The sequence below is a fragment of the Manis javanica genome, chromosome 10, assembly GCF_040802235.1.
Source record: "Manis javanica isolate MJ-LG chromosome 10, MJ_LKY, whole genome shotgun sequence".
Lineage (NCBI taxonomy): Eukaryota > Metazoa > Chordata > Mammalia > Pholidota > Manidae > Manis > Manis javanica.
In genome coordinates this window covers 107,770,589-107,783,509 of record NC_133165.1, presented here as the reverse complement: position 1 = coordinate 107,783,509, position 12,921 = coordinate 107,770,589, and the positions used below count along the sequence as shown (strand labels likewise).

General features: G+C 42.0%; 2 protein-coding genes across 9 annotated transcripts in view; both read right to left on the bottom strand.

Annotated features, from left to right (window-relative positions):
• The window catches only part of TOM1 (target of myb1 membrane trafficking protein), a 37,431-nt gene extending 36,244 nt beyond the window's left edge, over positions 1 to 1,187 (bottom strand). For all 4 annotated transcript variants that reach the window (XM_017667555.3, XM_017667556.3, XM_037007056.2 and 1 more), the window contains exon 1: positions 1,021 to 1,187. In XM_017667555.3, coding sequence (XP_017523044.3) covers positions 1,021 to 1,072 — 52 coding nt within the window. In that variant the 5' untranslated portion in view covers positions 1,073 to 1,187. The remainder of the gene's footprint in view (positions 1 to 1,020) is intronic.
• A 2,333-nt stretch (positions 1,188 to 3,520) lies between these two features.
• HMGXB4 (HMG-box containing 4) overlaps positions 3,521 to 12,921 on the bottom strand; it is a 29,136-nt gene continuing 19,735 nt past the window's right edge. For 4 of the 5 annotated variants that reach the window (XM_017667564.3, XM_037007060.2, XM_037007061.2 and 1 more), the window contains exons 6-10: positions 12,593 to 12,657; positions 11,505 to 11,610; positions 10,886 to 11,055; positions 6,903 to 7,025; positions 3,522 to 6,391 (exon numbers count right to left, since the gene is read on the bottom strand). In XM_017667564.3, coding sequence (XP_017523053.1) covers positions 6,347 to 6,391; positions 6,903 to 7,025; positions 10,886 to 11,055; positions 11,505 to 11,610; positions 12,593 to 12,657 — 509 coding nt within the window. In that variant the 3' untranslated portion in view covers positions 3,522 to 6,346. Of the gene's footprint in view, positions 6,392 to 6,902; positions 7,026 to 10,885; positions 11,056 to 11,504; positions 11,611 to 12,592; positions 12,658 to 12,921 lie in introns of all 5 variants that reach the window. The other variant, XM_017667561.3, reaches the window with a different exon arrangement.

The window sequence follows — 12,921 nt, the reverse complement described above, 5'->3', positions numbered from 1 at the left end:
GTGGATCCTCCAGCTTTGCTGTGCTGGAGTATCTATGGAACTCACTGCCCAGCTATTTTCAGGGATTCCCGACCCTCACTTAGTGTTATTTCAGTAACAATGATAAATATTACCACTTTCCTTTATATAGCACTGGCCACGTGCCAGGCAGTGTTCTAAGTAGTTTACACTTATTAGCGTTTAACTTTCAGGACAACCGCGCCGAGGTAGGAACCATTACTATACCCTAATTACAGGTGAGAAAACCTGGGTACAGAGAAGCAACGTCGCAGAACTAGTAAGTCTCTTGTTAGCAGGGTGCAGGAGGGCCAGGGGACCCGGGCTCTGAGTAAGCCTATGTCTCAGGCCCGAGTGCGGAGCTGTCCCACCCATTGAGAGATGACGGAGGCCGCGTCAGGGGGTTTCTAAAATCGTTCCCAGCTCAGAGGGTCTGTGACTCCATGCAGCCGATCTCTTGCTGGTTGGTGAGGGCTGCGTAGGCAGGCACGTTCAGAGACCTTGGTCTTTCAGGCCGCGCTGCCGCCTCGCTGGGCGGGTTCCCAGAGTCCAGCCCGGGCGCGGGGGACGCAGTGCTGCCCGGCCTCCGCCCGCTCGTCGCCCGCCCAGACGCCAAGCCCTGGTCTCCTGGTCCGGACAGCCCGGCAAGCCAGGAAGATGGCCGGAGCCCAGGTGGCGCGACCAGGGCTGAGGGAGCGACGAGGGGAGCAGTCCACCGGCCCCTGATCGGCAAAGCTACGCAGTCTCTTAAATCCCCGAAACTTTCTTCCAGCATTTGGGACCCCAGCAGTGGCACATTGGCTGAGGCGCAGCTGCCCAGACCTGCCCTCTCTCTCTACCTATTGGCTCCAGGGAGAATCCATCACAAGCCGAGGCTTCCTAATGGGCCACAGCTTTGTCAGTCAAGGTAGGCGGGGGTAGTGGGCGGGGACAGGTCCGGGAGGCACAAGCCAGGCTCGTTCCCCCCCCTGCTTCCCTCCGGTGGGTGACTCGGGACCTAGAGGCAGGGCTCAGGGGACTCACCGATGCGCTGTCCCACTGGAGAGCTGAACGGGTTCCCCAGGAGAAAGTCCATTGCTGCCGCTGTCCCAGCCACCAACCCGAGGAATCAGCTGACAGCAACCGCCAGCGCCTCCGACCCGTCACGTGACGCGCCGGACGGTCCGCGAGGAGGCGCCAGTGGGGGCGGGGCGGAGCGAGTGTGGAGTGCGGCCACAGACCCCGCCCCTGACGTAGAGGGCCGGACGCCCCGGCGGCGGGCGATGACCTCACCTCAGCTTACTTGGCGTCGGCGGACGTCACGCTGACGCAGGCGGGTCGCAGACCTGGGTTGGGAGGGTGGGCGGTGTAAGCCACGCCCTCGACACGTTTAAAAAAGTGTTGGGGGCATGGTCCAGCGAGCTCCTCGTATAATTTGCTAAGCCAGGTCTCAGAGCAGGGAAGTGATTTGGGTAAGATTGGGGAGCAAGCCCAGACCACAGCTCTCATTCCTAGTGTCAGCCCTTGGGGCCTCACTTTGCCTACTCCCCACCACCCCTCCCTGCCATGATAGTACTCTTCCCATCTGATAGGGAGGCTTCCCTGTTGCAGGATGTACTCTGCTTGCAGCTCAGATAGGTCTACCTCAAACTGGAGGCCAGGGGCTTGTGATCTTTTGACACTGAACGAACTCCATGAGTTACAGCTGGGGAGTGGCGAGAGCCCAGGGTGGCAGAAAGCCCACAAATGTAGACCCGAGTGGAGCCATTAATACTGGATTATTCAAACAGTACAGTTTACAGTTTCTCTGGATGCTGGAATTAGATCGACTCAATTTTTTTTTTTTTTTAGGTCGCAGGCTTCTTTGAGGATTTTAAGCCACGTGTCTTTCTTAAAAAAGGCATAAATAGTTTGACTTCTGAGAGTTTCTTAGGTCTCCGAAGTATAGCCGTGAACTCCAAGTTAAAAATTAAGACTCTCAAAGGCCTTTCACAGCTTTGTTATTTTAAGTAGTTTCAACCTTCCTGATTGTGTAACATGTTTCAGGTACTTGCCTACACATTAAGGTTTGTGATGTGTTGATTTTATCTTTTTTCTTCTAATGACACGCACTCCAAGATACAAAAACCACCGTTTTGGTAGTTAAAGCTAGTGAAGTGTGCTTTAGTATTTATTATGTTTTGTGATTTTTAAATTTGAAAGGCTAGTAAATTGCACACTAGGATGATGGAAAGCCTGTTAGAACTTAACCATTTCCGTACATTACCCTGTTTGAGCAGCCACAGGGGCTGATATCTTTACTGTATAATATAAAAACTTTATGGAAGTAATATACTCCTGTGCTATAAATTTTAGTAATGCTCAGGAGACCTGTTAATAAATGCCCTTCTCCCCACTAGTCTAGATGCTCCGTGAGGGCTTAGATACTACGTCTATTGTGTTCACCACTGTAATCTACCACAATGACTAACATTAAAGTTAAAATCAATCTACTTTTCAATAATGGCTTTTGGACTGTAAAGCAGGCTGTACGTTTAAGATGGCCTTTATATCAGGTACCTTTCATGTTTTTCTACATTTAAGCATATTACTTGATTGTATGAAGGATATTTAGCATGAACTTCTTCTGGATTCTTCCAGAAGAGCCTTTAACATCCTCATGTTGGGTGGTGATTTACCATAAGGTCTCGCCTTCTTGCATGGGTTTAAAGTGATCATGGGCAGATCTTGACTTTACTGCCAAGAATGGAACAGCCGTAAGTTTTATCCTTCATGGTAAAAAAGCAGAAACAACCCACATACTCCCAGAGAGTGGAATTGTATTAACTTAATGCAATCAGAATACCATATAGCTATTAAATAAGACAGAGAGTGGAATTGTATTAACTTAATGCAATCAGAATACCATATAGCTATTAAATAAGAAATGGAAGTATGTGGCTTTTGTCAACACGATAGGATGTAAATGGAAAACATTAAGTGTAGTACAACGCTGATTATGTTTTAAAAGTATCTGCTAATAAGGAACAAACTTATTTAGTAAAAGGTCTTGTTTTAGTTTTCCCTTTTAAGGGTTTTAGCAATATTAGTATCAAATGCTTAAGCAAATAAGCCCCTTAAGACTGACATATAAGTGTACTATGATCTATTATATCAGTACTTTTAGACAAAAGTCAAGATACTTTGCCCCCAAAGTTTAAAGACAATAGCATGACAAGAAAGTGAGGCCTGTATAGTAAAAGCCAGCAAGGACAAAAGGACATTTGAATAATGAAAAGGTCTTGGATGATTTTCCTACAATCACATTTGCTCAAGACTGTAGATAATGGGGAAGGATTATGATGAACTACATACACGATTTAACTTTGCAAGTGGCTTGGGGAAGAAAGAGAATCTAGATGTTGGTGTCAGCCATACCAGTGTGCTTATTCTGGCTTTGCCATTTACTAATGTATAACCTTAGGAAAAATACTTTCCTGCATCTGTCTCACTTGTAAAGGGGGGTAATACTCATAAAGCTTTTGGAGGATTAAGAGAGGTAAAATATGCAATCACTCCATAATAGTCACTCAGCAATATGAAGGTCTCTTCCTTGTAGCCTTTCCATAAGAAGTTGGCCTTTCAATCAATCATTATATTTCACTATTTAGGACTATTAACACTTTGTGTTTGTATTGAAATTTTTACCTAGAGGTCAAATCTCCATATACTAAATGTTCAGAATATTATTTAACATTCATGTCAAGCTGGCTGGCTGCAGGTCTGGAAGTAGGGAAGTAGCATTAACACTCTTTTACAGATGGGACTTCGGATGCTTATAAAGATTAAGTGACTTACCAACATCACTCACTGAGTCAGGACAGTGCCAGAACAGCGTTAAATATACTTAAGCACGTGATTTAGATGTGACCCTTATACAAGATGGAAAGGTATTTTCTTGAGTTAGGCCAACACCATAATGTACATACAATTTCATGTGCCAGTGAATAGAGGCACTATTCTGTATAATATTATGCTTATCAGGGCTATTGGGTTTGAAATTTACAAAAGAGAGAACATGAGAGACTTCACTATGTAAAAGTTAAATATATAGAAACAGAGCAAGATATGTGTTAGGCAAATGGCTAAGGTCAGAAATTTAACCTTTATTCCTGACAAATTTTTCTTTTTAAGAGAATTATGGTAGGATATAATGTGAACGTGGATAAGTTTTATAGTTTTGTAGCAACTTTGGTTAGCAGCAGGGAAAAGATGGCTGAGACTGGACTACAAATATTAAAAATGTGATTTTTAATAATAGAAGTACAAAATTTTATTTCTTTATACAACTGTAATGGGATTTGGATCAAACTGCTAGAATTTATTTAAAAAACAAAATAAAACAATGATATAAAAACTGCAAGAAGGTCTGAATCCAAAGTTTTTCCTCTAATAGTACCAAATACCACAAGGTACAGATTATTATACAAATGTGTACAAATTTTAAATACAAAGACAATAGGGTTGGATTTTAAAGGAAAACAAACAAAAAAGCAGGTCCTCATCAGGATTACATTAATGTGTACAATGACAATGGTAGGACTGACTTCTTTCTGTACCAATCCATGTCTTCAAGGCCCCTACTCGATAACCTGTGTCAAACAGGAAACTTGCATGGGTAGCGATGAGTTACAGTATAGGTTCTAACACATGAAATCAAAACACGCTTTCTGTTCATCTTGACTTTGGTTCCCAAATATTCCTGTCTCCTTCTGTTTCCCCAGCTAAATCCCAAAACTGCTCTGGACTGAGAAGGGCATTCAGCAGCCAGAATACCTTTAAGGAACAAAGCCCTGCGAACACACCGGTGGGGAGAAGGCAGGCCTCAAACAGGAAGCGGGCTGGCTGCACTGTCCTCAGAGGTGTCCCTGATGCTGCAGCGCTTCTTCTAGGCCAGGGCAAGATAGCAGTTACCTTAGAGCTCGGTTTTGTCAGGAATCTCACACCAAGTTTAAAACCAACCCTCAAGTGTTCAACTGTCTTCACTGGAACTGGGAAGAGAAAGTCTGGTTTTGGAAATAAGGGCAGCTGGGAATAGTAACATTCCTTTTTATTTTACTTTTTTGACATTATTGAATTTTAAAGAATTAAAATCCCAACATAATGATTCCTTCTTGAGGCATGATACCTTAATATGCAGATGATTTGTAGTTTTCGGAGGAGACCAGAGGATGGAAGAAATGACAAATCTCTATCTTCCACATGCTGTTGCTGGTGGAGGCTTTTGTTATTAAATTATATATACAGAAATTTACAGGATAAATTAAAATCAAAGAGATTTTGAAGAGTTAAATATACATAATTAAAACACACATTCACACGTGCACATAAATAAACCTACATGAGAATCAAGTACTTTTTTTAAAATTCATTTATGTGTGGAATGCAGAATGCTGTGCATGTGCCCACCAGGAGAGCCAACTAGATAAACTCAAGAATCACGCAGGGCAAAGCTCATCATCTTACTCAACCACCAAGCAACTAAATAGCAAACCCTGTGAGGACTCAGTGGCTGAGCTAATGTTGCCAACGGAAGATACCAGCAATTAGCTCTGCAGACCAAACATTCTGGATCAGCTCACAACATATGCAGTTCAACTGGTGGCATTAACTGCTTTACCCACTCCAAGATGTTCAGTGCTGTCAGGGCTCACATTAGTCCTTGGCCCCCTACTGTGGCTGCTAATGGCTACCAATTATTACAATAAATTTTGAGACATGGACACCTGTATAGCAAGAATTGGAATGGACCCCCTACTAAGCTCACCTATGCCATCACAATAACTCTAAGATGGGAATGATTTTATCACCTCCCACCTAGGTCACTTCAAGTCGAAAGGCTTTGTACCTTCAGCCAACTGGCATCTGCCCATAATCCTCCCTATTACATTTCAGACTGTAAGACAGGTAAGGCAAATGGTCAGTGATGGGTCTGGAGGTACAACTGAGCCTGGAAAAAGAATCATGTTTTAGCTGTCCATGAAGAGATGCATTTGGCACCCAGAACAAGCCTCCAGCCCCCAAGTTACATTGATTTTTAAGGCAGATTTACCCACCACAGGAGAGAAAAGAATCCCAAGCCCATATTCATGCCAAGGTTTCCTCTTGGCTAAATCATTGCCATTTCATAAAATTATTAAAAGCAAAGTAGTTACAGTCCTATGTATACATTGTACATTATATATATATATATATATATATATATATATATATATATATATATATAAAAATTTAAAACCTATACCCAGAGGCCAGTACAGGGATCTGGAACAGTCACATTATATACACAAACCAGCAGTGGGGTAGGATTCTGTCCCAGGATTCTTTGCTGTCACAGTCCAGGCATGATGTAAGCAATGTTATCTAGGGTGTTAGACTGAAAAACAAGGGGAAAAGGTTCAGTTGAGGAGTACTTCACCTTAGTTCTGAGACATATTTTTTTGCTTAGGGCAGAGAGGTCAGAAAGAAAAACCAGAGTTAGAGAAAACTGTAAGAATGGAGACAGCATCCTGCTGCCTATTACATTAGGAGCTTTCTTGTTGATTTTTCCCACTGATTCTAGTAAAAAGAGTAAAAACACCGAAGCTCCTGTACTTTCTTTGTATGCAGAAGAGCAAACAGGAAACACAGGAGTTGCAGTACTTCAGTGTCTAGAATGCTTCTCTCCAAAGAATGACTCTGGGAAATGGCATATTTTCTAGTTTCAATGAAAGCATGGTATGCATTCAACAATACAGCATCATTTTCCAAGGGCTAATATATGAAGGGAAAGCTATATGCCAGGAAGCCGTATGAGCTAGTGCCTGATAGAGCTCCTTACGGCAGGGCCTCTCTGGCTCCCAAGAGGTTTGGCCTCCAAAAATCCAAGGAAATTAAGGAAAACTCACCAAGACCTGTTTGGGACAGCCATTCAATTCAGGTAGTTGTGTGGTCAGACACGCCAAGGGGCCAAGTGCACAGATAATGGAATCCAGAAGCACAGACAAACTGCCAGATACTGCCACCATGCCCTGAAAGGACAGCATTTGGGGGAGGAGATGGTAACTGGAATCACACTCCTGAGGCTCCCTCCATGTTCTGGTTCATTTCCTTACATGGCTCTTTAAGTCTGGGGTGGTTCTGAAACTTGCAGCAGACATGGAAGGTATCTGTTCTGATAATTCTTTAAGTTGTTTAAAAAGAAATCTGGTGCAATACATCCCCAGGTTTCCCTTCCATATTCCTAACCCCTCTTACCCTCTATGTGACCTTGGGTTAGTCACTTAGAAATGGTAAAAAATGCCCTATCTATTACTCTGAAGAGCTGCTGGGTAGATTTGTGGAGATCATGATACCACTTTTCTGGACTGAGTTGTTTACTCTCAAAAATAAGTGAATTTGGTTCATTTCACATTTTAGGATTTTTGTACAACTCATATTGACTGTGTCTCTATGATTCAAAGAGGTAAGAAATAAGATTGCTTGCTGCAAATACTGCTGCCCAGCTCTTGTATAATCTGCTTTAACGAGAAGCACGGTGAAGGTACATCCTCTAGGGAGGCAGAATAGCAGACCCCTTTGGAGGCTGAGCTCTGAGCTCAGGACTGCCGGGTCCAGAACCTGGCTCCCCCCACTCACTGCTTCTGTAACTGGGCCAGCTGCTTACTCTGCTCTGCCCGTAAGACAGAGTACTAATAACATCTGTAGCAGGCAAGAGATTAAGTGTGATACCAGATATAAAGTGCCCCGGATATGCTTGGTACATGTTAAGTGCTCAGTAACTATTAGTAATTATTACTCTTATCACCAATATCTTCATCCCCAAAACTGCATGTCTGGCTACCTGCTAGGTCTCACTTTGGATACTTCTCAATCTCAATGTGCTGTAAAGAAAAACCAACGTCCCCCACACCCACCTTAGCATCCTTTCTCTGCTAGAGTCACCACAACTCACACACTGCCCAGTCAAAAGGCCTGGCCATCACTGACTCTCCCTTCTCCTGCTCCTCCTTGTTCGGGGTCTCCCCTCCCTACCTCCAAGGGAGGCCATGCAGCAAGGGGTCAAGCGCATGGACCCTGAGGTTGCACCACTAAATTCAAGTCTCTCTCTGAGCACTCGGGGAGCTGAACTCCAGAGTAAGTTTCTATTTTTCCTTCTGTAAAACATGAGTAACAACACTCTGCTTCACAAAGCTGCAGTGTGAATTTAAATGAAAGAATCCATATATAGCACTCTGAACCAAAGTTGGTTGAATAAGCATTCTACCAAAGTCAGAAACTAGTAATATTATTTCATTACTTTTGCCTTGTGGTTAATTATAGCTCATATTTTATGGCTGGCCCTTCTAATGGATTGTAAGCAACTTGAGGGCAGGAACCACGTCTTTTTCCTTTTTATTTCCCTCTGGTAACTACTGGTGTTCTGCACACAGTAAGCTCTCGAAAAACATTTGTTGGATTCAAATCTTTGTCCTATCTAGACTAGGTCATTGTTAGAACTTCTCCCCAGGTCTGGTCTCTCTTCACTCCTAACCTAAAACAGAAAACCAAGTGAGAGCACTGATCACATCCCTTCCTACTTAAAAAATCCCTCCAGTTCCTGAAGAGCAAAGCGTAAACACTTCAGAGCACCAACGAAGCCCCTCTGTAATTCGGGCTGTAGCCTTGATTTTCTGCCTTCCTCCACCTTATATGTTGGATGTTCTAGTTTTTCATTTTAGCAGTAAAGCCCTTTTCCAAATAAAACTATGTGGAACCTCAATATATAAACAGCTAAAAGATCTCGTTAAAGTGGCAGTGGAGGTACCTAGGGTCCCCCCAAGGGCCTCCTTTCACCTGTTTCTGCAGAAGAGCCTGAGGTTGAGAAACAGAGGTACACCCTGCGGTCCCCGTGCGGAGCGCCTCTCCCCACCTCCTCCAGAGATAGACCCCCCTCATCCTTTCAGGTCTGCGGGAATGCCCCCCACCCTCCCCTTCACAGAGCCTGCCTGCCTCCCCTACAGCTACTCTAAGTGCTTCAGCTGGCACGGAACAGAATGAGAACAGGGTCAGAAGTGAGGCAAGCTGGGCTCTGTCACCAACAGTTGTGTAAACTTGTACTAGTCACTTAATTTCATTAGGTTTCTGGTATTCAGTCTTTAAATGAGTTAACTGTGTAAAACAATGCTTGTAGTAATTTCAGGTGGCATATAGGTGAATAATAATTATTTTGATATACATACATTTCAATGTATGTTAGGGAAAAATTAGAATACCATATTTATGATATCAAGGATACTATTGTGAAAGCATGGATAGAATTAAGTAAAAATATAAGGTAAATAATAGTATAAGTGGTATATGAAAACTGTAAAATTGTTAGGATATAGGCAAATGATTAGTCTGGAAAAAAGCAGACTAGAGGGGGAATGGGGAATGACTGTTAATGGCTATGGAGTTTCTTTTGGGGGTAATGACAATGTTCTGGAATTAGTGATGGGTCCATAATTCTGTAAATACATTAAAAACCACTAAGTTCTAGTTCAAAGGGGTAAACTTCATGGTATGTGAATTATGTCTCAACAAGACTGATATATTAAAAAAAGTGGACTCCAGAATCTTCAAAATTCTTTCCCTTTTCTGGCCTATAAATATATAACTCTGATAGCAACTGCTCACAGAAGCTGGCTTGTTTTAATTTTCTAATTATGTATATATTCTCTCTTTCCAATTAGACTGTAAGGTTCCTGATGATAGGAAATCATCAGGAAGCTATTCAAAATTGCCACCCCCCAAGTTTATGGGATAATGCCCAGATACTCAACAACTACTTGCTAAACTGAATGGGAATATTAGAGGACATCTGGACTATGGAAAGTGCGTATGACAAATCCTTTTTACTTTTTACGTTTTGGGAAATGTGGGAATGACTAAATATGAAAAATAAATGAGCACCCCAGAATATTTTATTCTGGAAATGTCTATATCCATTTAAATATCTGAGCCTCTATGAAAGTAGTCTAGTTGTTTTGACACCTGCTAAATATTTACAAACTAGCCAAAGAACTCAAATAACCTTCATCTCTGTTGGACACTGGCATTTTATTTGCTGAATAATAATTCACTTTCCACATAGAAGCAGGTAAATAGTTTATATTCCTACACTGATTTCTGAGTTTAAAAATGGGTTTAGTAGCTTAGACTGATTTATTTGCTGAAATGTTCTAGGAAGACCCAGTGGAAAGCTAAGATACTACACTACTGAGTTAGCCAAGGAGGCAAATGATTAGAAATTGAATATGGTAACAGAAATGGGACACATAGCTTTGCAGGTTAAGTGATTTTAAAATTGAAGCTTACAAGGACAAAGATCTCCCTAGGGCACATACTATTATATGATTCAAGTGAAAAGTAATGAAAAGCTTGAGCAATTCAATTTCCTTATTTGTAACCTATTTTCAAAGAAGTAGAGGAGCTCTTTCTCAATCCTCTATACAATCTAATCTGCGTATTCAAAATCTTGCAGGAAATGTGCAGAAAAATTCAAACTCTCTTAGAAGTACAAGTGAACAGAACTTCCATTTGATTTGTGCTCACTTTTCCACTGAATATTCAAAAAACAAAAATGAGTTACAGGGTTATATGTAAATTATATCTCAAATTAAAACTGGGAAAAAAATTTCTTTTTGTGCCCTTGTTTCAACAGTATGGTTATTAGTATAAACTTTGAGAGCCAGTAGGCAGATTCTAAATTTCCAGATGTTTCTATTACCACTTACCTTCTTTATCACTGTATCCTGAGCCCCTAGCATAATCTAGCATGCAGTAGTTGCCAAATGAATGCATACAGAATGAGTAAATGGATTAAAATCGTATCAGAAACTGGAATCCTGCTACTGACAGCTGTACTCACCTCGGTCTCCTGCAGGCGGTGTCCAATGAGGCTTAGGGATTCCCCCAGCAGCTGCAGATGAGCAGCAACATCAATGGGTTCTGTCTCAGGGGCTTTGGCTGGCGAGGCTGGTAACAGCATGGCGGTGGGTGGAGATTTCTTTTGGGGTGACAGTACTCCTGCAGAGGAAGCTGAGAACAGAGATGACAGAGAGAGAGAAAGCTTGCCTAGAGCCTTGAGCACCCCCAAAATGTTCTTCCTGATTTTCCCTTTTTCTGAGCTATACCAATCATCTGCAAAACTATGGACTGTGGGCCAAATCTGGCCCATGACTGGTTTTTGTATGGCCTGTGAGCTAAGAATGGTTTTACATTTTTAAACTGGTTGTAGAAAACAGAGATTATGTGTCAGAGAATGCACATGGCCGAAGGACCTAAAATATTTATTTTCTGGGCCTTTACAGAAAAAGTTTGCTGACTTCTGATTTACATTTTTCTAAATTTTTTTTGTAACTTCAGTAATAATACCTGGGTGTCAAGATCTGCTTCCACTATAGGCTGCTCTCCCTAGTTCCTGGTAAGAAAGCAGAGCGCACAGCGCATGAGGGAGAAGAACTCAAAGGACAGGAGGTACTCGCTACCTTTTACTTTCACGGAACCTTCTGAGCTGGATGCTTTTCTTTTTACAGTTGTAGCTTCTGCTTTGTTCTGTTTGTGTTGCAGATACTGAGCTTTCTGCTTCCAAATCTGCAATCAGACCAGGGCAAAATAAATTAAAATAAATGAAAAAGAACAAAAAAGTGAAAGTGAAAGCAGTCAAGGAAGAGGAAAATGAAGGAAGGGAAACAGTGAGGGGGCAGACAGATGGCTAATGCTAACTATTAAGCTGACAGTCCCCAAAAAGGCTTCAGACAGTGTTTACAGTAGTATCTTAGCAGAGGACCACAGACACTCCAGAATGCTAACGGTCAGACCTCAGCATTGACTCTGAGATCACTTTAAGGTCAAAATGGAAAACCATGGAGTAAACATCTGGCTCAGTATAATGTCCATGTGGTTTAAATATTTCTTCTAAGCTGCTGGTTGGCAACACCAATAGTAGGATGACAATGACACAAAAAACAGAAACTAAAGATAACCTACCTGGGTGAAAAATATTTTGGTGGTTTCACCCAGATAAGCTGTCCCTCAGAGCAAGATGGTAATTATGATTCCTAGATCACCTTCATCATCATCCAATTGGAAAGTGACTGTAATGATTCAGATATGACCATCACTGTCTTATTAGCCTCTTGCTATAGGGAATATTATTTGGTAATGGCTGATGAGGATGATGACATGGGACCTGCTTACTTAGTGAACACAGTCCAGCTTTTACTATTTGCACTGACTATTAAGTGGATAATTTTCCCCTGTCCTAAGATCATGGCCAACTAGGAGTGTTTGTAGTAAAGGGCTCTAACTGCAGATTCTCTTTTAATACTTTAATCACTGCTCAAGTTAGGTCATCTTTTGGCTCAAATGTAAGGTTGTTGGAAAAAAATGAGATGAGGTTAGAAAAGGCAGTCTCCCTGCCCCTAACTCCTCCCTTGAAGTAGGTTGGCATCACCAGGGGCAGTGCCCTTCCTCACTACTTTGAGTGTTGTCTGGCCTGATGACCTACAGCAGAAACACACATTCTGGAATGCACGAGGCAATGAAAAATGTGTTCGTGATAAAGAGTACTTACCAGTTTGTCCTTTTCTGGCAATTGCTTCCATACCTCAGCCAGTTTTTTACTAAGTTCCCCAAAATCTGGTGTAAAAGAGTAAAAAAACCCAACACAGTAAAGATTTAGCTATAAATAAAACAGAAGATTCATTAAGAGCAAAAACTTAAAAAAGGGTTTTGAAGATCAGATTTAATAGTATAAGATTCCTTCAGAAAACCAAACCAAACCCCATCACTTTTCTTGATTATTTTCTATAAGGAAGGGGGCTGTTTTGGTGGGGATGAGATATGCTCAAATTCTCACACATTTACTCTCTAGGGATTTAGTCCTTAAGCATCTCTGCGGTG